The 25,650-nt window shown below is 40.2% G+C and overlaps 1 protein-coding gene across 7 annotated transcripts in view; it reads right to left on the reverse strand.

Annotated features, from left to right (window-relative positions):
- Positions 1-25,650, reverse strand: part of LOC135475399 (ataxin-1-like) — a 69,699-nt gene that overhangs the window by 8,155 nt on the left and 35,894 nt on the right. For 5 of the 7 annotated variants that reach the window (XM_064755275.1, XM_064755280.1, XM_064755279.1 and 2 more), the window contains one exon: positions 1,480-3,158. In XM_064755275.1, the coding sequence (XP_064611345.1) occupies positions 1,480-3,158 (1,679 nt within the window). Of the gene's footprint in view, positions 1-1,479; positions 3,159-17,961; positions 18,088-18,213; positions 18,629-25,650 lie in introns of those variants that run through there. The other 2 variants (XM_064755278.1, XM_064755281.1) reach the window with 2 other exon arrangements.

A 25,650-nucleotide genomic window follows, 5' to 3' on the forward strand; every position in this document is an offset into this window, starting at 1 on the left:
AAGTGTTTACAAGGGACCAGACAAAGGGGCACACTGTTGTCAACCTCTATGACAATACAACAACATGTACATGTAGGCCTATTGTGGCTGAGGGGTAAAAATGACTGCCATGTTGTTGAGACAACCACCCCAATAAACAGCCAGTGAAAAGGCTAACATATATACATCTATATATAATATATATATATATATATATATATATATATATATATAAACGCATACAACCTGGGCCAATACCCATGTACATGCATGTCGGTATGTACGTGTGTGCAAATTGTTTATGTACTCAGTGTAGACATGTGTACATAGTACACACTGTTATTGACAACCAGGATTTCCTTTGTAAAGGAAACACTCACACAGCTGTACTCAGTATTTTCAAGGGTTGTGAGAAATAGCCATCTAAATCAGATCATCAGTGAATGACCACTTTCACAATACATTTGACAATATAGTATACTTCTCTTTAGTTCTTTTGGAAACTGCATTCAGATATATATAACATTCATTTTGAGAAAGATAACAAATAAAACGTGTATGGCTCAATCACATACTACTTTCTAAAACCACTCTATCTTTCAAAATTTTACTTCACTAACTGAACTCAAAAATTCTTGGCGACGAATAAAGGCAAAGAACATCCTAGTATGAAGTAAATGTCAGATGAAAGAATATTAAACATTCTCCGGGAAAATAGTTTGATTTATTTTTTTAGAATATTTTTCGACCGACAGTGTGGTGCAATGCATTTAAAACGCTGGATTCTACAGTGGCCTTTTCTGACTATATTGGGAATAGTGATGTCACTTCAGCTTTTTTTTGGCACCTGACAAACATACATGTAGGCTACCATAGAATCCTAGGTTTTAAATCATTTTAGTTGGTTAAAACTATACTTTATTTATTGTTTTCTTTGCCTTCAAGCAGCTCTCTACGTGATTTTTCAGTGTGTAGATCATACTGTTGATCCATTGATAAAATGTGTGAAATCTTGTCTTTGTTGGGCCTCCTGTCTTCTAACACAACCATTTCTTTAACCCCAGACTTTAGTGCAAGATGATGTGAAATCTATAAGAGGGGAGGTCACAGCTATGATGAATTTGCATTTGTTAACTTCACCACAGGTTGAGGTTTACGGGTTGAGGAAACTGTAGCGCCCAGAGTTAATCACGGCCCTTCACCAGACCGCTGGCTGGACTTGAACATGCGACCTCACTGGCCATGTACCAGATGGTAGATGGGACAGTGATGTATTTAATGACTGAGTAAACAATGTCCCCCCAACCGCCAAACAAGGTTAGGGAAAAGATCCCCACAAGGGCTAAAGTAAAAGCTAAGCCAAGTTTGGAGTCATTCATTGATTTTCTTAATTAATAATCAAAATAAAACTTAAAGAATCCATATTTTTAGTTTAAAAAAAAAAAGAATGACACTTGCTAGATTCGAATTCACAGTTACGACATTGCTACTGATACATACCTGTACCCTATGTTCCCCGACAGAGAAGCTCAGTATTGCTGTTCCCCGTTCGTAATTCTCCTGGATTCTCACGACAGTACTGGAGTCAATTTTTAAATCACTGCTGATCTGAGCACTATTAACAAAGTCATCGGTTTCTAAATCTTCCACACGTTTAAAGTCACCATTGGCCAGCTCTATGATGGAACCCTTCATGAAGTGTGGAGGGTAGTGTGGCTGTGAGCCCATATAGGGAGGAGTGTAGCCCACAGGATGGGAGTGAGATCGCCCAGCAGTCCCGTGGGCCATCACTGACCCTCCACTGGGTGCCACCTCTGCAACAGTTGGCAAATGGGAAATCGAAGCACTAGCTTTTGTCCGTTTAGGAGACGGAAGTTCTGTTTTGACTCGAGGAGACAACGTCGCTTTAACATCACTGAGTGGAGGCCGGTCGATTTGAATATCAGGAGGTCGTGTCAGAATTCTGTGTTTCAAACTTCCCTCCTTGCCACAAGGAACGCCCTTATAGGCCAAGTCTTTGGGAATGCCATCCTGCTTCATGTTATCCCTCCCCTTGGAGGCTTTTCCCTGAGATCCCGGGGAGTGAGAAGAGGAGGGGTCATGGAGCTTGGTGTCCCGCAGTGGCAGAGGTGCACTTGTAAGTCGTCCTCTCATCTCGTAATCGGTCTTTGACTTGTTTCCCAGGTCTGGGTGTAACTGGCCGGCGACAGATTGGTTGGAAAGGTGAGGCAGACTTGGCCCGGGTGAGTTGGCCGAGGTCATGTGAGCGTGGGAGGAGGAAGAGGCAAGCGCAGAGAACTGAGGTATATGTCCAGTTAAGTAAGGGGAGCGAGGTAGCTGAGTCTGCTGTACATGGCTGCCCATACTGGCCAGAACGGCAGAGTAGGACTCAATGTGTGGGTAGTGGCTGGCCAACAGGGAGCCATGGCCGTAGCTGCTGGCAAACTGCGGATATAAGGAGCTGTAGGGTGACACGGAGGCCAGGTGGGTGGGCTGGCCGTGGAGGGTATACATGGGGGAGGAGTAGAGGGGGTTGGAGGCACTGGTTGTGTATAGGGAGGGGTATTGGCCCACGTTAGGGTACAGTCTCTGAGTGGGCACCTCAGGCAGCGTGAGTGGCGGGCGGAAGAGGCTACTGGCCGAGGCAGGGGCCGGATTAGCTTGAGATCCGGACGACAAGACCAGGTGACCCTCCTGTCCAGAGATTAGGCGCGAAGCGAGCATGCCCTCGGTTGGGCGCTGATGGGCATGGCTGGAGCTGCTGGCATCAGCTAACCACGTCGAGGTTTCGTTGGTTGTGGGGGTGTTGCCACTCAGTCTACTTCTGTCAAATCCATTGGTATTCATTCGTCTTTCACACTGCCCCTCATGGCCCTTCTGGTCCGCCGGACTTGCAGGACACGGCTGCAAGGCCGAGGTGGTCTTTGTAACTGCTGAGCCTGAACAACTGGACGTGTAGGTTTTTGTGGAGCTAGGGCTCCCTGAGTGAGGTTTGTCCGTCACTATCAGGCGGTCCTCAGGTAGCAACAGCTTACTTTTACCCACACGATGGTTTGGCTGCCCGTCATTTTTTTTCCATGCAGTGGCGTTGCTTTCCTGAGACGATTTGAGCGAGTCCTCATAAGGTGGGGTGGAGGAGAGCATAGACTCTGAACATAGCAGTGATTGGCTGTCAGCACCTGAGGAAATACAAACAGAAACATGAGAGGTTAGCTGTAGTCAACTTCTGACACCCACAATGTGAAACTACCACGACTACTGTCCATGACTTAAAATTTGTTTCCTCTCTTCTTGCTCTGCCCGGTTTCCTCCCACTGCAATGTTGGCTGGGATCGTCTAAGTAAAATATTCTTGAGAATGTCGCAAAAAAATATCAAATAAGTAAATTTAAAATTTTGCTACGCAAAAATACATTTTAAGAGGGAAATAAATGTCATGAAATATAAGAGATATCTCTCAGAATCAGGCAAGGTGAGTAATGTAGCCATGGAAGAGAGTTTAGCTCATTTACAGTAATTACTGTCAACAATATAAAGGAACCATAAAACAAAGTAAAAGGAATCATTCTACAATGTAAAAAAACCATATTACAATGTAAAAGGAATCATACTACAATGTAAAAGGAATCATACTACAATGTAAAAGGAGTCATACTACAATGTAAAAAGAACCATACTACAATGTAAAAGGAGTCATACTACAATGTAAAAGGAATCATACTACAATGTAAAATGAATGATACTACAATGTAAAAAGAGCCATACCACAATGTAAGAGGAACCACAATGTAAAAGGAACCATACCACAATGTAAAAGGAAGTATACCACACAAGATATTAGACCCTGTGACTCCTGCAATGCTAAACTAATTCTGTCTCATCACAAGAAACAACACAAGTTAAAGTAAGTGAGAGCAAACAATAACACTGATCATGATGACACAACTGCCATGTCATTATGGAAAATATGCCGAGTCAAACAACAAATACTTAAGTGGAAAGTAATAGCTTTGAAAATTCATGCCATGAAACTGACAATTACACACATGTACTAACTATCTACATGTGCTATTTCCCTTCCTTGTTGACTTCGTGAAGATATACCTCTCACATGTATATGTAGTAACAATAGAGTTGCCTCCCCTGGAATGTTGATGTGAGAGCCAGCATGATGCTGATGTTCTGCTATATATGATATTCATACCAGTTGGATTTTCAAAGACCAACAAAAAACACTGGCACTTCATATAGGCAAAACAAGTCAAATATTCACCAAAAGTTTGTTAAAATAGGGTGAGAGTTCAACACAAACAGAGGAGCCAGCAATTTCGGGTAGCAGATTTTGGGATGTTATGCATGGACACCATAGTTCACAGCAAGCTGCTACAAGTGAGTGTGTGTGGGTGGGTGGTCAAATCAGGCTATGAATATCAGGCTGTCATGCCTAGCGGGACTACTCCAGTCAAGAGAGAATTACATCCCACCCACACCAGTAGATCCCTGTAATGGATTTCACATAAAGCATATGCTCGTGTTGGACTGCCGGGGACCTGTCCCTAACACTACAAGACAATCAATCAGTGCATACCCTCCACACAGCACAGACACTGCTATACTTACATACCACACCACTTTCACCATATGCGAGGCTATATCCACCCACCTACACGCCCACCCACCTCATATAATTCTATCACCCCCACACACACTCCCAGGCAATGGACTAGACAATGCCACCACACATATAAATCCATTATTTTAAATTTCTTCGTAAATTACATTACATGCATAATATCATATCCTAAATAAAGCCCATAGTAAAAGGACAGTCTTCTCTACAAAGTATGCATCTGTTATTAAAATAAGCCCATGTCAATGGAAGCAAACAAACTACAGTACATGTCCAAGCACCTCATTCCATTGCATCTAAATCAATAGCATTATGTAACCATACGCAGCAAGTCTGGACCAATAAACACAGCATCAGTAGTACAGGCCTTGACTTTCATGATTTAACCTTTATTTCACAAACATGTTAGAACTTTGTTTTTATTTATACAGACAAGAACTGTAACAACATGGCTGGATTCAACTGCCCCACTGAGCAGTTAAAACATAAAAAAAAATAAAAAAGGAATTAACCTTTGGTATAATGAGACTAGGAATTAGTTTATACTATCATGCCTTGACAGCAGGAGACTGGGTGTCCTCTAGCAGAGGTGAAGTTGTATGAGGCCAGTGTGCTGCTCGGTGCAGAATTCTGCCACATTAGAAAGTCTTGTTAAGCCAGCCCACACAGTGCGCTATCAGGTGCCCCCAGCTCTCATGACAATGTCTGATATAATCCCCTGTGGTGTAAACGCGTTGCCTGGTCCCCTTTCACCCCCCCCTCCCACAAAAAGCAACAAAACAAAATAACCCCACAAGAAACAAGCCTCAAATACACTTCAGAGTTAAATCTTGAGCCTGTGAAAGGTCACTAGTGATCTCTATCCATGTGCATCTCTGGGCACGAGGTTGTCGCAGATCGTCGCAGCCTGGACAATGTTACTGCTCGTGTTAATTACTGAAGTCTGCCAATACCAAGCCATCCAATAGTCCACTCCTAATTCCAAGCCTGTTGGTTACCTAGGTCGCTAGCATTCAGTCCATGACCCAAGCATTGATTTATCCGATGGTAGACACCCATGGCGGTCTCCTAACTCAACCTGCCACCTACTGAACAATACCTATGTGTACACAGCATTTCATATTCTCACCAGCACATTGTCTGGGTCACCTTCCGTGAACCTTGTTATAACTGAGCCTAATGACACAGTGATGACAAGACACTGCATATTTCTCCACGGATGTATACATTACCTCACCTTATCAGGATGAAATGGAGACAAAACACATCTACAAAAAAACAACATGACTGTATTAAACACCTCTTCCCCTTTACCCGTTCCCCACCACCATCCAGGACTTTTACCTATTAAATCTGTCCGTGAGCTCAAATACAACTGGCAAGACCATAAATGTAAACCATTAATACTCCGATGAACAGCATAAATACTCACCTATCACATATATATACACAATTAATGGTCAAATATACACCATTAATACTCAGATGTACACCATAAATACTCACCTATCACATAAATAAATACACAATTAATGGTCAAATATACACCATTATTGGTCAGATGTACACCTATTATTATTATTACTGAAGATCAGTAGTCCAGAGCAATAGAACAGGGCTGTTCATTTCCAGAAGTCTCAAACAAAAGAAATCTAGATTCTGACAATTACAAGGCATTAGTGAATGATGCAAATCCCTTTGTGTATCTATAATCAGTTGTCAAATGCAGATGTAGTATTATTACCACTGAGAGCCATTGCTTGAACTGCTTAAAATGGAGCCTAGTGTAAGACATCACAGTTGAGATGCTTACATAGGATGCAAACCGTAAATCTCCATTAAGCAGCACTCAGGGCCAGTTATGGTCACCAATAAAACTTCTGTTTAATGTATGTGAAGCAAACAATACATATTCCAGACTGTATTTTCACATCGTTTTCACTATACATGTATTTCATGCCTGCTACTATTGTTCATTGCCACCGAGTGAGTGAGTGTTTGGGGTTTAAACTCGTACTTCATTGCCACTGAGTGAGTGAGTGTTTGGGGTTTAAACTCGTACTTCATTGCCACCGAGTGAGTGAGTGAGTGTTTGGGGTTTAAACTCGTACTTCATTGCCACCGAGTGAGTGAGTATTTGGGGTTTAAACTCGTACTTCATTGCCACCGAGTGGGTGAGTGTTTGGGGTTTAAATTCGTACTTCATTGCCAACAAGTGAGTGAGTGAGTGTTTGGAGTTTAAACTCGTACTTCATTGCCACCGAGTGAGTGAGTGAGTGTTTGGGGTTTAAACTCGTACTTCATTGCCACCGAGTGAGTGAGTGTTTGGGGTTTAAACTCGTACTTCATTGCCACCGAGTGGGTGAGTGTTTGGGGTTTAAATTCGTACTTCATTGCCAACAAGTGAGTGAGTGAGTGTTTGGGGTTTAAACTCCTACTTCATTGCCAGTGAGTGAGTGTTTGGGGTTTAAACTCGTACTTCATTGCCACCGAGTGAGTGAGTGAGTGTTTGGGGTTTAAACTCGTACTTCACTGCCACCGAGTGAGAGAGTGTTTGGGGTTTAAACTCGTACTTCATTGCCACCAGGGGGCCTCCGTGGCTCAGTCGGTTAGCGCGCTAGCACAGCGTAATGACCCAGGAGCCTCTCACCAATGCGGTCGCTGTGAGTTCAAGTCCAGTTCATGCTGGCTTCCTCTCTGGCCGTAAGTGGGAAGGTCTGTCAGCAACCTGCGGATGGTTGTGGGTTTCCCCTGGGCTGTGCCCGGTTTCCACCCACCATAATGCTGGCCGCCGTCGTATAAGTGAAATATTCTTGAGTACGGCGTAAAGCACGAATCAAATAAATAAATAAATAAATCATTGTCACCAAATGAGTGAGTGAGTGAGTGAGTGTTTGGGGTTTAAACTTGTACTTCATTGCCACCCAACCAAAGAACACACATATTCCTGTAATTTTCTTCAATTTTTCACCAGCCAGATAACAAGAGTAACATTAATTAATTGAAACCATCACACACTTGTCAAATGACATGTTCTAAACACTGTAGTTGCAATATGCGTGACACATAAGCTTATTTGTTATTTGTTAAAAGCATTTATTTTGGTTCTTAATAACATTCTAATTATTTATGTTCTACCAATCATCTAGAAACAAGAACAAAAAACACACACCAACATGCATCATGGATACAAAATGTACGCTTACCAAGAAAAAAGCTAAAATGTATGCTTACTAAGAGAAGACATCTATTCAAAAAAGAGTTCATCTACATATAGTTAAAGGTTATTAGTGAATGTAGCAACTTTCAGATGCAAACATTTTGTGTCAAATCGCTGAAACACTTCAGGTAAAGCATTTCAAGTACCCTTCTACTGTGTGTACTGGACGCCCAAGCTGTATCATCTGAACAATGGAGTGTACTATGTGTACTGGACGCCCAAGCTGTATCATCTGAACAATGGAGTGTACTATGTGTACTGGACGCCCAAGCTGTATCATCTGAACAATGGAGTGTACTATGTGTACTGGACGCCCAAGCTGTATCATCTGAACAATGGAGTGTACTATGTGTACTGGACGCCCAAGCTGTATCATCTGAACAATGGAGTGTACTATGTGTACTGGACGCCCAAGCTGTATCATCTGAACAATGGAGTGTACTATGTGTACTGGACGCCCAAGCTGTATCATCTGAACAATGGAGTGTAGATCCCACACCCAAAAAAACAGCAATGTCAGAGGTTAATCACATCAGCACAATTTGATAGGACACTTCACCATAAACACCGTCAATGGGTCACATTGCTAACATTTCAAAGCAGAATTGCTGTTAAACCAGTTTGTAGCCAAATCAAGAGACAAATTTTTGAGTTTCTGGGGAAAATTTTCAGTGAAAAGATATGTATTCCATTTTTTTTTTTGGCAATGTTCAAACTATGTCAGAGGTTGTGTTGGTACAAACTTTATCTTGTTCAATTTAATGCTACATTCTGTCACATTATATACGTTCTGACGGCTGATGATATATGTAATGAGAAAGGGTAAAAGTACCTTACCCAAAACCTATGTCCACATTAAGGTTTGTCATAAACACAAAGCAGTGCAGTTAAACACTCTCTAAAAGCACAAACTACAAGGAACTGTACACAATATAAGGATTACAATTCACATTTCTTACATAACATCACATTTTGTCATATATTGTATGCTGCAAATACTAGAAACCACAAAATATACTGCATTTCTATATTTCAGTTTAACTGAACCACCATCAGCTGCTTTTTTGTATTTTAATGTGTAATAGAGAAACTCAACATGCCTGTCTCATCATGTCTTGAGTGTTGACCGTGGCCTCCTAGAAAAGCTCACCAACTTAAATCACAGTACTGCACATATACATAATACAACTACATATTGTGTGTCCAAAACACACTAGGACAAACATCTGTTATCCATAAATATAAGTATTGTGTGTCCAAAACACACTAGGACAAATATCTGTCATCCATAAATATAAGTATTGTGTGTCCAAAACACACTAGGACAAATATCTGTCATCCATAAATATAAGTATTGTGTGTCCAAAACACACTAGGACAAATATCTGTCATCCATAAATATAAGTACATGCTTTATAAGATATTACTATATTTACATACACAATGTGGAATGTGCATGTTAACAGTTTACATACACAATGTGGAATGTGCATGTTAACAGTTTATACATGTTAATAGTTTACACATGTTAATAGTTTACATACACAATGTGGAATGTGCATGTTAACAGTTTACACATGTTAACAGTTTACATACACAATGTGGAATGTGCATGTTAACAGTTTACATACACAATGTGGAATGTGCATGTTAACAGTTTACACATGTTAATAGTTTACATACACAATGTGGAATGTGCATGTTAACAGTTTACACATGTTAACAGTTTACATACACAATGTGGAATGTGCATGTTAACAGTTTACATACACAATGTGGAATGTGCATGTTAACAGTTTACACATGTTAACAGTTTACATACACAATGTGGAATGTGCATGTTAACAGTTTACACATGTTAATAGTTTACATACACAATGTGGAATGTGCATGTTAACAGTTTACACATGTTAACAGTTTACATACACAATGTGGAGTGTGCATGTTAACAGTTTACATACACAATGTGGAATGTGCATGTTAACAGTTTACATACACAATGTGGAATGTGCATGTTAACAGTTTACACATGTTAATAGTTTACACATGTTAATAGTTTACATACACAATGTGGAATGTGCATGTTAACAGTTTACACATGTTAACAGTTTACATACACAATGTAGAATGTGCATGTTAACAGTTTACATACACAATGTGGAATGTGTATGTTAACAGTTTACACATGTTAAAAGGTTACATACACAATGTGGAGGATAAGCCATAGTTGTACACATGCACATGTGGTTAAATTACATTTAAATATTTAAACCAAGTGTGTACCTGTTTGGCCTATAACAATTCACTGAGATTAAAAATAAGATTGCTTCCCTAGTTTTCTTTCACAGAAAAAAAGTTCTGCAGACATTTTGTGCAAATTTTTTTTATTAAGATTAAATAATTTATCTTAAATCACAAGACCAAACCACTTTCTTATATTTTAGAGTGCACAGATAAACTTAAGGTTCAAATTTACACTGATATAACATTTTCTCAACTTTTTTAAATTTCATTTACCCATTGTGCTGTAATCAAACAGGGCAAGCAGGAAGTTTTTCAGTGACAGGTATGAATATATATATATATATATATATACCTCACCCTAGGAAATCTCTTATGTAGTTTTGCCACCTTACACCATCCCACTTATTAGTGATAGTTAACGATGAATCACCAGCAGTTAGGTGATCACCAGTACATAGGTAATCGCCAGCAGTTAGGTGATCTCCAGGGGTTAGGTGATCGCCAGTATCTAAGTGATCACCAGCAGTTAGGTGATCACCAGTACTTAGGTGATCGCCAGCAGTTAGGTGATCGCCAGCGGTTAGGTGATCGCCAGCAGTTAGGTGATCGCCAGCAGTTAGGTGATCACCAGTATGTGAAGTATATAGGCATTACAGGCTCCTGTCAGGCCTTCCAATATCTATTACAATGCCAGCTTACAGATTTTACACAATACATGTAATTAGGCCTATGCATGGTTAACAACACCTTAATGAGTCATCTGTTTTATCTTTAGCTGAATCCTTTTTTTCCTTCAAGCTTTTACTTTTATTAACAATACTGGTGCTGTGAATGCTTGTCACAAAATCCCATATGATGACATGTACTTACTAACTTACTTACTTGTATTTATTTGATTAGTATGTAAGCATGTTCTCAAGATTTTCTCCGTTGTATTACAGCCGTTAGGTTCATTGGCAGTAAACTGCAGGCCCTTGACAATTAACTAACAAACCTCCAGACTTAAGGCAGCATCCACATTACCAACATCTGGATTTGAACCTTAGGCCATCCTTATTGGTACAGGTACATATCGGGAGATAGCATCGCTTTAGTTCAGAATATGTACATGCCAGAAAAACTACACAATCATTTCTAATCTTTCAATATGTACCTCTCTGAGTTAAAATGACAGTCACGATCAGGACTCCTCCGCGCTGTATAAAATTCACATAAAAACAATTAAGCAAAATAAAAATAGCCATATATCCTATGAACAAGACCTTCAGAAAAATTTATAGTAATGATGGAAACTCTATCTACTGACTATATAAGTCTATCTGATAAAAGCATTAAAAACAGTCCGCAATAAAACACACCAATATAGGAAGCCTGAGATGCAGTGAAGGTATGATTAACAGTGTTTTCTATGAATTCTGATCTAAATTTAACCTTTGCGGCTCTGCTTAGTCATCCCCACCCCCTCGCCCCACCATCAGCGTCTTCTGGTTAAATGTGCCCAAGCTTGATGACGCTCTACGCACTCCAACATTGATGATATTGACGTGGTTTAGCCGCCCTTGATTTTTTACCCAGCATCTCAACACTCCAAGAATATCTGCTTTCAAGCCAGCAATTTACCTGGGAAGTGACTGGCTAGGCTGCTAATGACAGATGACCTGAAGCTATCTTTACAGCCAAATGACACCAGTCAATGGGGAGGGGGAGGGGTGTATTCTGGGGGCAGTGCTGTTTACACACCCACACCACAACCCCTGCATATATAACTGATTTTCGTTTTCATTGTTCCATGTTGCCATACTACCTTGCAGAGATTTAAACCTCATCAGGTACATGTACCTTGCTCTCTAATCTTCTCCTACACATACTTACCCCACTTAAATAACTATACAGTATATGCTCTTATTAATTTAGAAGCTGATTTTAAAACTATTAAAACTAAACTGCTACATTCTTGTGAATCTAGTGAAAGGCTGCAAAATTCCCTTCTGATCAGTTTGCCATGAAGTTAATATGAGCAAGACTACGGTGTGATGCACTTTGCTTATAACTTTAACTACATGCACATATTGTGGTAGATATGATAGGACACAACACATACAGGCTTGGTCCAAATATTTATTTGGTAGGTCATAAATTTCAAGATGAAATTTTCGCACATACAGGTGTAATTTTTTCTACCTTTTTGTTGTTTTTTTTTTTAAATACTTGAACAACTCATGCTCATCCTTTACTTCCTATTTCTCACCTCACCTATTAAAGTTTACATTTAAGATGAATATTTCTCTCCTATCAAGATTACATGTACACAAATCATTTCCTCCCTAAACAAATATACTGGTATACTGAAATTAAGAAACAAATACTTCAGACATGAGGAAAACCCAAAATAAAATTGTCTTTGTGACATCAGAAAGCCTTTGAACTCTTTTCTGCCTGAGAACAAATACTAATTGCTATAAACTACCTGTGCACCCCTGTCTAAGTCTAATCCTAGGGGACAGGTTGGTACAGGTATCTTCATTTGTTAACTGGTATAACACATAATACATGTAGCTCAGACACAGGTAACAATGTGCATCAATATCTAGCAATTCATTCAGTCCACATAGAAACATCAAAGGATTAATTACCTGGTACTGTAGACCCCCCCCCCTCCCCCCCCCTTGTAATCAGCCCTCCCTCTGCATTAATCTATAGGATCTCTGAGCCATAATGGGTCCTTGGTATTCCTGGATTCATTCAAAGAGAGAGCATGCAGATATTTTGCAATTATCTTGTTAATGGCTACTACACAATGATGCTGATACATATACAATACATCCGGAAATTACTCTGGACCCTCTACTTTTGTTTTTCCCCTCTCATCTCCCATAGAAGATGCCCTATCTTTTTCTCTTCTTTTGCACCTTCTTAACACTTCATAACAATAGAATTCTCATTTTCACACAATTAATCTGTCTCTTTGTGTGACATAACTGTACCTGAGCATTCCCCTGATTGAAGTTCTCACTGCTGGGCTCAGGTGTACATATCCTCAGATACACGCCAGTAAATCACACAAACACTTCTGTATTAAGAGCGTAACGTCACAAACAACACTTACAAACCTTTAGAAATACAACAATTAAAACTTCCTTGTTCAGAAGTGATGAATGGAGTGCCAACACAAATTTGCTGGAGTTTTTTTCCTCTGCTTGTTGGTGGATGTCACTTTGTAGCACAGTCTTTGATGTTTACATTTTGGTGGGTATTACTTACAGCAAATGACCTGAACTTTCACCCAAGACTAAAACGCACATCTTGCTTCATACTGGTCAGATGTTATTCTATTGGGACATTCACCCAAGACTAAGACACACATCTTGCCTCATTCTGCTCGCATGTTATTGTATTGGAGCGTTGTTCGAGTACTGTAGTTAGACTGACTTTGATCTAAGAACACGTGAAAATCCAGGGGGCGTTGTTTGATTGCTGTTGCTGTCATGTTCATGGCAGGTAGTTTGTATTTTGTATGTCAGTAGCCCCAGTAGCCAATGGCCCTTCTCCAGCGGCCAGTTAGGAAAGGGCTGCACCCTTTGGTCAGATTCTGCCCATGTCCCTTTACCCCTATCCCCTTAGTAACAGTCAATGGATTAAGCTTGCTTTATTCCTCTGCCTGCCTGTGCGCCTGCCCTGGTCAACCTGCCTGGCCTCAGAATAGCCCAATGGCCTTGGAGCAACAGGCCAGCTCCCTATACTCCCATCCTACCCCTTAATTCCAATACTCAACCAGATTTTAACCCATCACACCCAGGCACTCAGTTTAGATTATTGCCTCATCTTATACAATGCATGATGTTGGTTGCTCTGGGCAACATCAGGCTATACACTCCTGATGTTCAGTGATCCAGACACAGAAGCATGTCACACACAACACTCAAGTTAACAGACACCATTCCAGATGTCTGTTACATGTACATATATTTTCACTCTACACGGTAAAAGGTAAATCACCTACCTAGTGACTGGAGACAGGATGAGGGCAAGGCCTATAAAGAGGGTCTAGGGTGGAGAAAACACTTGGATCCAATAGACAGAGAGGAGTTCCAGAGGTCCCTGGGTCCTCAGGAGCACTACCACTGACTTCAACCCACAACCACCCTGAGCACAATATAGCAGCCCTTAACTAGGTCATATAGTACAACTGGCCTGCATTCCCCCCACAATATCAAGCTACCCAGACAGCATACCAGCCATGCTTTCCCAGCGGCTCTTGGCCAATCAGTGTGGGCCCTGGTGGTATGGGGGCGGGCATGGTTAACGGGTTAGGAGTTCAGGTGTTCAGGTCACTCGGCTGCGCTGCGCTGCGACAACAAAGACCAGGTGTAAGCGGGAAATTGATGAATCCCACATCCGAAGTAGCTGGCTATCATGTACTACACTGAACTTACACAATGGATTAGCAAGGATTAAAAGCAATGCACCATTTCCAGGCTAAGGCTGCTCAAATAAATACAGGACGTACTTCACTATTAAGTGGTATATTAATTTACAGACAGATTTGAATTCCAGCAACCTTAAGGTGCACTGAACAAAACCAGAAGTAGTCCTGAGTCAGGTCAAGGTAATCTTCTGTTTCTATGAACAGAACAGAAATATACCCAGAATACTGTTATTACAAAATGACAATATATAATAATTAGCTTACGCCTTCCATATTTTATATGGCTTTCCTGCAACATGCACATGAAAACCCATAGCTGGATGAGCATATATATGCAAATTATACATGTATTTTGTATATGTGTGTACTGTATGTATTTATGCTCAATATTTTGATGTCATATTTCCTGATATTTTTTTTTGTATTCATGTGCAGATTATTTCACTCTTACACTGTTTGTGGGCCAATGATATCGTGTTAACACTTACATATATGTGGGCCAATGATATCGTGTTAACAATTACATAAGTGTGGGCCAATGATATCATGTTAACAATTACATACATGTGGGCCAATGATATCGTGTTAACAATTACGTAAGTGTGGGCCAATGATATCGTGTTAACAATTACATACATGTGGGCCAATGATATCGTGTTAACAATTACATACATGTGGGCCAACGATATCGTGTTAACAATTACATACATGTGGGCCAATGATATCGTGTTAACAATTACATAAATGTGGGCCAATGATATCGTGTTAACAATTACATAAATGTGGGCCAATGATATCGTGTTAACAATTACATACATGTGGGTCAATGATATCGTGTTAACAACTACATACATGTGGGCCAATGATATCGTGTTAACAATTACACACATGTGGGCCAATGATATCGTGTTAACAATTACATACATGTGGGCCAATGATATCGTGTTAACAATTAAATAAATGTGGGCCAATGATATCGTGTTAACAATTACATACATGTGGGCCAATGATATAGTCTAAACAATTACATACATGTAGCTACATTACATTTTTCAATCATAAAAATAGAATTTTAGCTGAAAAATATTAACTATCAAACCAGATACTTGAAATAAATGTATAATAGTCTGAAAATGGCATTACAACAGCATTCAAGTATGATCGTACTGGCTGTTTGAATATACTAAGGTCAAAATAGAGCTTGTTGTTAACTTCAAATACACAGACATCCAGTGGTCTAGAGCAATACCCACTCCAATCCCAATAAGAAGTTAAGAACTATGTATGTCTGTACAATTCAAATCTTCAGCCTTGAGGAATTGGATATTTCAATCAATACATATATACATACATACATATGGAAGAGCCAGTGCTCTTTGTGTACAGAGTTCAGTCACATTAGATGCAGATGGCAGTCATATTAGATGCACATGGCAGTCACATGGCCAGAGCTTTACTCCTGAGGGTAGGGATTTCAGTCTACTGTAAGTTAACATCACCAGTCAGCAGCCCCATAGACACACTACCTAAGGGCGTCATTATGGGCATAAGTACGCCCTGGTCAGGGGTCACTGGGTACAACTAAAAAGCAGGGTCCATGATAATTTGAAGAGAGACAAGTTTCAATACAGTATGGCTTCATACAAACTTATAGCACCGAACATTACTAAGCCCGTGCTGTGTAAGATACTGACTCAAACAAAACTCCCATTCTCCTGACGGAGTGACAGATAGTACATAGCAACAGGGGAAATTTAAAATAAATTGTAACAACTACCATAGTATGCAATACAATACATTAATGGTCACATGATAGTACAGCTTTTTTCAACTACATTTGAGAGATCAATATTACCCTGAGTAACGTTTTATATTTCACTTAAACTTTTACCTCTTCCGGTTGTGCACACGGTTACATTAATATGTACCTGTGCAGTTTATAGATAAATATGAAGCCCGTCACAAGCTGTAACCTGCACAGACTACATGTAATGTGTGCGTATCTTGTAGAGAAGGACATTATAACACAACAGCTGCGCTGCAGAGAGTATGTTTGGTTGTTATATACAGAACACATATTTGAATCCATATACAGTGAGAATGCATTGCTCTGTGGCCTAAGCTGGCCAGGACTGACACCACAGATTCCAGTAAAACACTGGATGATCCTCAATTGTCAGCTTTCTAAAGGTCAAGAACACCGTTGTGCTTATAAGTATCACTTTAGGAAAGAATTAAAACCAGGTTCTGATGTAATGAATCAAGTTATATACAATGTATATTGGCAGAATACAAAGATAACAAAGGCGAGGAAATCATATTTACGTATTTTTCTCCTGTTAGGAAATACGTACCAGTTGTCACTATCTCGTGACTTTTCATCACTATCTATTGTGATTTTTCCTCATTATCTATTGTGACTTTTCATCACTACACTGTACCCATTTTGTCACTATATTTTGTCAGTTTTAATCCTGATCTATTGTGGCTTTTCATCACAATCTTTTGTGACCTTTTATCACAATCTTTTGTGACTTTTCATCACTATCTATTGTAGTTTTTCATTACTATCTTTTGTGACTTTTCGTCATTATCTATTCTGGTTTTTCATCACTACAATCATGGCTTTTTGTCATTATCCGTGACAGCTTTTCAATCAGGCTACTTACTGTGTATATACATTTATACATATAAATATTTTAAAAAGTTAAGGAGAGGTGGCCATGCATGAAATGGTGCAAATGTTGGACTCAAACTCACGCATGCTAATTATAATGAGTCATGAGTTATAATAAATTGTCATGAGTGTTAACACACTCTCTGCTTGACATCAAAGAGCGAGTCAAAACAGCTACCAGTAATGAATTATAAAATAACACACACACACACACACACAGATGAAACTGTAAAATGAATGTCTTCAGGCTGGGATGTTGTGCCACATGTCTCTGTATGTCTTGTATACTTATCAGTGAATACAGTCACATGCCTAGGTTATTTTCTGTGTTTAACTTTTTACACACATACATAATATTCTAGTCATCCAGAGAACATTAACTTGGCTTTAGAGGGTACATTACTACAGTTTGGTGCGTACACTAGAGGGCAATAACACTGTCAAACATATAACCATCTACATGTGCTACTGTTCAGAAATGAATCTCCGATACTTCAATCAAACTGCCCAAACAGGAAAAAATGGAAACGGCAGGACAAATCTAGCGATTATCATGGTAAGAAGTCATAACTGTGGCTAACATCAACATATAGATGCATCAGATAAAATTTGTGTTGTAGCTATTTCCACTTAAAAGTTGTTCTAAAAATACAAGACAAACACATAGGGTTGCATGTAAAAAGTGACATACAGACCTTGCTTACAATAGATGTATGGATAAGACTGGAAATCTGAAAACAATACTTCATTCTGTCTAAGTAAATAGATGACTGGGTATTCACGTACCTGCTCCCTAGCACGGAATAAAATAACATGAAAAAGCTGAACGTCCAAACGCCTGGTTAGTCCGAGATTCCAGGAGGGCTGGTTCCCATTCAGTGACATGTAGTTGCCCTGTGGCCTATCCACTATTCTATATCATCAGTTCACTCGCTGCTCTTCACCTTACTCTAGCATCAGCTTTATATATAGACTAGCACAGACCTGTGACTATGGAGCCGTGCCAAGCACAATCAGCCCTCTGACTGCTTTACCTACCTTAATCAATGCTCGTTAACCTGTACTCTGCAGTCACCTGGTCCCGCAAACTTACACAGTCACACCACAGACAGGTGAGTTCTTGATTGTAGGCATCAAGTGGTATGGAATCACCTGTGAAGATATCAGGCCTGCATGGCTGAGGATCAGCTACATCTAGGAGTGTCAACAGGAGGAGGTAAGATGACCACCTGACCACCCGACTGTCTGTCTGCTCTCCTGACTGGACAGCTAAGAACTGGATGGATGAGTATCAGAGCGCCATTAAGCTGCTCAGGTGATGACGAAACACCTGCAGTGAGGAGAATTCCACACGCCCACTTCTTTTTGTCTTCCCTACATACTATAACAGCTCTATTGCAGAGCAGCGCTCACTGGACATGAGACACCCACTGCTGGCTGTGCAGCGCTAACACTGGACTTGGTTAGCTGTATCACACTTGTCTCTGGTGGTTCCAGCCCCCAAAAGGCCCACCCATCAAACATGTGCGCCATGAGACACAGACAGGCAACCACACAGAAAAAATACTGTGTACATTTTCCATTTTTGGAGAGCCTGTATTGGGAGGAAGCCATGTGCTTGATCACACCGCCAAGAGTATTTAAGATCTATTTTAAGCCTTTCTTACGGTTCATACGGCAAACATTGGGAGCGAGGCCGTTATTTTTACACCCGCACCAAAGGGAGGCCGGCAGGAGATGAATCATATACATGCTGACTCCCGGTACTCACAAGCAAACTCATTCTTCTACAATCTTACTATATTCCCTCTCTGCGTCTCAGTCAGTGTTGCCGACTGCCTCGGCCACTACCACGGGTCTAAGTTTGGCTGTGGTTACGTACCAAAGTGTAGCATATAGGCCTCAAGAATGCGGTGGCCTACCCCTTCCTCCTTCTCCCCCCATGCATGAATCAGAGGATGACTGAGGTTAGACACAGCATCATTCCACGTCTGTCATCCCATCATTCCATACATACTGGTGCTAAGTGGCCACAAATTACTACACAGTCCAACAGCCAGCCAACTGGTTAATTCCCTGTATAAACACAGGTAGCCCTTCCAGTTTACATAGCACTACACCTGAGATGTCACTGGCCTTGTCTGGCCCTGTTCCTAGCCCAGCCTGGTGAGTAGAGCTCTCACGATCTTACCTGTGACCAAGGCTCCCTGCTCAGTTAACCAGTCACATTGAAACATTTACATGTACAGTCAGACCCAAAAAAAACAAAACAACAAAATGATACAAATAAATATGATACTCCTCATAGTTTTCGTCATTCCGAGTTTAAGTTGTTCAATTATGCTCCAAAGCAGCAGGAAACCTCTGAATTTGCGCCTGTGTGTGCTCTCTTGGGAAATACCAACACTGCCATTCAAATTTCTCTCATTTCGCAAATAAACCACAAGTCATTCCTCTAATTGTTCTGAACTAGTAAATATTACCTCCATCATCATTTCCAAGAAATCTCTCGACATTTTGTGACCTAGGCCACAAAACGAACAATTTCTTATTACCCAGCAACTTTTCAAATTCCAGCACCTGCAGATATTTAACAGTAATTTCTTTAATCTCTGAGAGAGCACTGTTAATTATTTACAGTCAGTGCCTACTGTAGCAACACAAGCCCAGTCTTCACACTGGCATTCCTGAAACTTCTTCAGAAGGAAGACATACGGAAAAGCTGATAAACAGACGGAGCTGTACATTACCGTGCAGAGGTTAGATAAAGTTTTCAATCAAACACACACACACTATTTGTTTACTTATTTATAAACCCTTCTCTCTGTGTGGGTCTTGTTTGTCATGAGACGAATGGCCTGTGAGTCACAAGTCAGCCCTAGGCGTAAGAACTGCCAGTGGAGTGCATTGAGAATACATTAACCTCAAACCAGGCCAGTATTATGATGAGAAGTGTGCCAGCAGGACTGATATGCTCTTGTCAGCAATCAGTGTGAGCAGGGCCTGACTGTTGTCTATACATCATATTAAGGTCATCTCAAAGCATGCACTTCACCCAAATTCCTTAACCCCCTCTCCTAGCAACTGACTTTAGTAAATTTAGTCCCTTACAGTCAATCAACACAAACTCAAATTTTTCATTTAGATCTGGGATTTAAATTACAGTTTTCCGAAGAAATAATAAAATTAAAATATTAAATACACTAAAATCATAAAAAAATCACTATAGATTTTGAAAAAAAAATGCACTTTTTCAAATACTAATATTCTAATTCTCTTTTAAAAATATCAGTACTAAGAATCTAAATTTTAAGTCATACATGCATATGGTGATGAGCCTGGATGACATTACTAGCGGATCATTTTTTTTAACAAATGTTTTTATCCAGTCTTAAGACCATAGCATTACACAAGTCATTTTCAGCAAATGATACCAGTATGCAACTTTTCAGCATATCTGAGTAATCTTTTCCATTAATGTAGTAACATGAAGTTATTTCTTAATTCATTTATTTATTTGAATTGTGCTCTAATATTAAACTATGAACAATGTTACTATAATTAGAGATTATACTGACTATTATACAAACTGTAGTCCTGAAAATTGGCCGGTCCAGGTTTTGAACTGCTACCTTAGAGTCAGACACAAAATCGCCAACAATTCACATCACAGGTCTAGGCCACTTGACCAAGATGCCTCCCGCAAAATTAGGAGGTAGTTGAGTGGTAAACTTTAGGGCAAACATGTGGAAGAGTATAATGCAAGTTTGCAAGGTTTCAAACTACTTTGCACATACAAGCATCTCTTGATTTGGAATGAAGCCTCTCATGCACACCATTTCCCTTGTGCAATTTATGGATCACCCTTTAAATAGTTTTCATGTAAACAGGACCTAAAGACTCCTCTCCAATGTAATTAATCTTTAGTCCCAAGGCCCCCGCCCCCACGCATAGACAAAAGAACACCTTCAGAGTATTCTTATACCATATCACTTTATCCAGGTGTGTGAGAATACCAGAGCAGCTCTTGGTTACGGCACACCAGGACACTTTGACCAAAAAGCATTCTTGTGTATCATCTCCAGCATATCAAAGCAGATCAAATGAACGGTAAATAAACTTGCGTGCGGTGCCTAATTTAAGTTGTGGTGGCCAGGCGACAGCACATCCATCTCTGCGTCACTTCTTCAGGATAAACACCAATTTTCTTTGCTCTACAAGGTGTTGTATTTAATACCATCTCCCATCTTCACTAACATTCAAGAGACGTATCATGTACGTCTTCAAACAGTCGCTGACATGTTAAATGTTATGCGTCAAATGTACAAATGGTGAAGAGAACCTGATTCACACAAAGGCAGAAGTTGACAGCAGTGATGACAGGCGGCAAAAGTGAGGCTATATACTCTTACAAAAATTTGCCTCATCCTCATGACATCCTGCTAGGCCACACTTAGACCCTGTCAAGATGTGATGTGTCGCATATACCACCTCAGCCAGGGCAAAAATACTGGAAAGCCCTGACTGCCCAGCAGTTTTTCGAAAGAGCCTTGAGTTTTGAGCAAATAACAAACACACGATTCCACGCGTCACTACAAGAAAGCTGTGAGACAGTATGTCTAGAATTGCACATTGACACTCTTGTTCCAAAATAAATCTCCTGAACAAAAATAACTCAGGCAAACAAAAATAATCTGAATGCAACATCTGACAAATTCGACCGGCAGGCGTGAATTGTTTGGTGTCATATTGTATCAACAGTCAAGTGTACAAACAGAGACATGTTTCACAAAATCTGGGAAATCAATTGAGACTGACTGCCTGTATATTGACAGATGTGGGAAATCAGCTAAGCCACAAAGCCAGAGCAGGCAGTTAGCCTCCCATTGACGCATTCAAGAAAACATACGGCCTTGGGATTTTGGTCGGCATCAATGGCTGCCTCACCTCAGACAACCAATGAATGTGGACTCTCAGTCCTGAAGAACATCAGGTGGACTGCATGCTTACAGGACACTGTAAAGCACAGTGTATATTTGCCTGAAGAACATCGGGTGGACTGCATGCTTACAGGACACTGTAAAAGATGGTGTATGTTTGCCTGAAGAACATCGGGTGGACTGCATGCTTACAGGACACTGTAAAGGTCAGTGTATGTTTGCCTGAAGAACATCGGGTGGACTGCATGCTTACGGGACACTGTAAAGGACAGTGTATATTTGCCTGAAGAACATCGGGTGGACTGCATGCTTACAGGACACTGTAAAGGGGTGTATGTTTGCCTGAAGAACATCGGGTGGACTGCATGCTTATGGGACACTGTAAAGGACAGTGTATGTTTGCCTGAAGAACACTGGGTGGACTGCATGCTTACAGGACACTGTAAAAGAACAGTGTATGTTTGCCTGAAGAACATCGGGTGGACTGCATGCTTACGGGACACTGTAAAGGACAGTGTATGTTTGCCTGAAGAACATCGGGTGGACTGCATGCTTACGGGACACTGTAAAGGACAGTGTATGTTTGCCTAAAGAACATCGGGTGGACTGCATGTTTAAGGGACACTGTAAAGGACAGTGTATGTTTGCCTGATGAAACATCGGGTGGACTGCATGTTTACAGGACACTGTAAAGAGCAGTGTATGTTTGCCTGAAGAACACTGGGTGGACTGCATGCTTACAGGACACTGTAAAAGAACAGTGTATGTTTGCCTGAAGAACATCGGGTGGACTGCATGCTTACGGGACACTGTAAAAGACAGTGTATGTTTGCAATGTCATACACATGGAACACTCATTATCTCTGACTTTCCCAAACCATCTACACTCTTTCTCCACAATGATTCAAACAAGACAATGCTGTTTGACCCAATATTAGGTACATGTAAGTTAAGGGCCAGAAACTGAAAATGAAGCCATTGCAGTATGTCCTGAAATATTAACAAAATGGCAAATCAAGGGACTGCCATCAATAATACAGTTAATTATCATCAGCACAGATATATTTCAAACCTATACTTACATATATTTTTTGAAAACTAATGCGTCATGGAGGGCGTCGCTTCTAAAAACTAGTGTGTCGTGGACAGCGTCGTACACATAAATTACTTTCTACTTTCGATACTGACAGGACTGTTTGACTTAAATTTCGCATATATGATATAGCTTACAGGAATTTAGGCATACACACAAATTGTCATGCATATTCAGTACGCTCTGTTTCAATTTTAGAAGCGTGTCATCTAATTTTTAAGCAAATTTTAAGCACGCGCATTATCTGTAGCATGTCAAGAATACCTGCCGTCTGATAAGTTCCATATTCTTTATTTTCACCATTCTGGTGACTAACATAGCGCTCAATTGCCGTAAGGTAGGCGTAAATATTATTAGGAGCTGTTAACTACATGAACATGAACTACCGTACATGGTGTAAATCTTTTCGCTACATGCGCTATCACAGGCAATGGAGGTACCGACTGGTATGTGACACTTACCATCACGATTGTCAAAATAGAGCAAGCGTATTCGATAACCTTTAACGACACGAAACTAAATGAGTAATAAATGACAGCTCGCCTGCAAACATAATTAAAATTTTTGTTCCATGCATAATCATAACATAAATCCCAACAAAAGAATGAAGAAAACATCAGGAAAGGAAGTTAATATTTGACGGTCTATATATTAAACGGTCTATATCGTTAAGTGCACTGAAACATTGTACTTGGGTGAAACTACAGTTTTTCATGCCTCTATATTGGGTCTCTCAATTCTTACCAATAGACTCATACAAAGTTAAAGACAAGACCATGCAGCGCCACAACAATTCTCACATAACATCTAGGTGTTCACAGTAAATAAAGGTTCAATATTCAAATATTTTTTTGTTTAAGCAAATACGATACAGCATGTAGGTTACTATACTCAAAATATCACAGTTTGCCTTAAATCTTTACCGTGCCAAACGCAACTCATGTGAATATGTGATTTAATAAGTAGGAGATATGAGAATCCCACCAGGCAAGTGTTATCACCAGTTATCTGGGATCTGGGAACACAAAGCTAAACAAAAAAAGCATAAAATCTAAATGACCATCATCAAATTAGCACAAGTCTGACTGAGAACTCCACAAAGGTTATCATCGAGACAGCATATTGTGTAAGGCATAAAATTTCTAAACTAAGTTACGGTCATTTTGCCAGAGTCTGAAAGTCTTTTTCATTTTAGAAAGGTGTTCTCAGGTTAGTCAGAAAGGTGTTCTCAAGTTTAGTCAGAAAGGTGTTCTCAAGTTAGCCAGAAAGGTGTTCTCAGTCATAGGTCATATTTGTCCCTCTCTTTCTCTCACCACGCTGAAATGACAAGTTCATGAAACAAATCACCTACTGTTTTGCAAATTACCAGTGTAACAATTATCACAATGCAAAGGTGTTGCTCAGGGACAGAGGCCAGGTTCACAACAACAATAGTGTTAATTCTACTCACAAAAACAACTGCCACTAACCATTAGCGCTACCTGAAGAGCTCCCTGGTAAGGATATCATCCTCATAATTGCTCTGACAAGACACTCACAAAGAAGTATGACTCAAAAGTAAAACAAAACTACACAGACAAAGCGCTAATTTGATAACTCTTGTTAGATGTGATAATCATTCCATCGAAATTAACAAAGGTGTATCTGCTGGCAGACAAAAGAGGATATGTCTCAGATGTGTATTAACAGGCATATGGGGAGGCATAATATTGTCACCTGCATATGACAGGGATCATCACCTTCATATGACGGGGTATAATATCATCACCTGCATATGACGGGGTATAATATCATCACCTGCATATGACAGGGCATAATATCATCAACAGCATATGACAGGGCATAATATCATCACCCACATATGACAGGGTATAATATCATCACCTGCATATGACGGGGGCATATTATCATCACCCACATATGACAGGGCATAATATCATCACCAGCATATGGCAGGGCATAATATCATCACCTGCATATGACAGGGCATGATATCATCACCTGCATATGACAGGGCATACTATCATCACCTGCATAAAGGTGTATCTGCTGGCAGACAAAAGAGGATATGTCTCAGATGTGTATTAACAGGCATATGGGGAGGCATAATATTGTCACCTGCATATGACAGGGATCATCACCTTCATATGACGGGGTATAATATCATCACCTGCATATGACGGGGTATAATATCATCACCTGCATATGACGAGGCATATTATCATCACCCACATATGACAGGGCATAATATCACCTGCAATATCATCACCCGCATATGACAGGGCATAATATCACCACCCCCATATGACAGGGCATAATATCATCACCTGCATATGACAGGGCGTAATATCATCACCCGTATATGACAGGGCATAACATCATCACTTGCATGTGATGGGGCATAACATCATCACTTGCATATGATGGGGCATAATATCATCA

The sequence above is a fragment of the Liolophura sinensis genome, chromosome 9 (genome assembly GCF_032854445.1).
Source record: "Liolophura sinensis isolate JHLJ2023 chromosome 9, CUHK_Ljap_v2, whole genome shotgun sequence".
NCBI classification, from domain to species: Eukaryota; Metazoa; Mollusca; class Polyplacophora; order Chitonida; family Chitonidae; genus Liolophura; species Liolophura sinensis.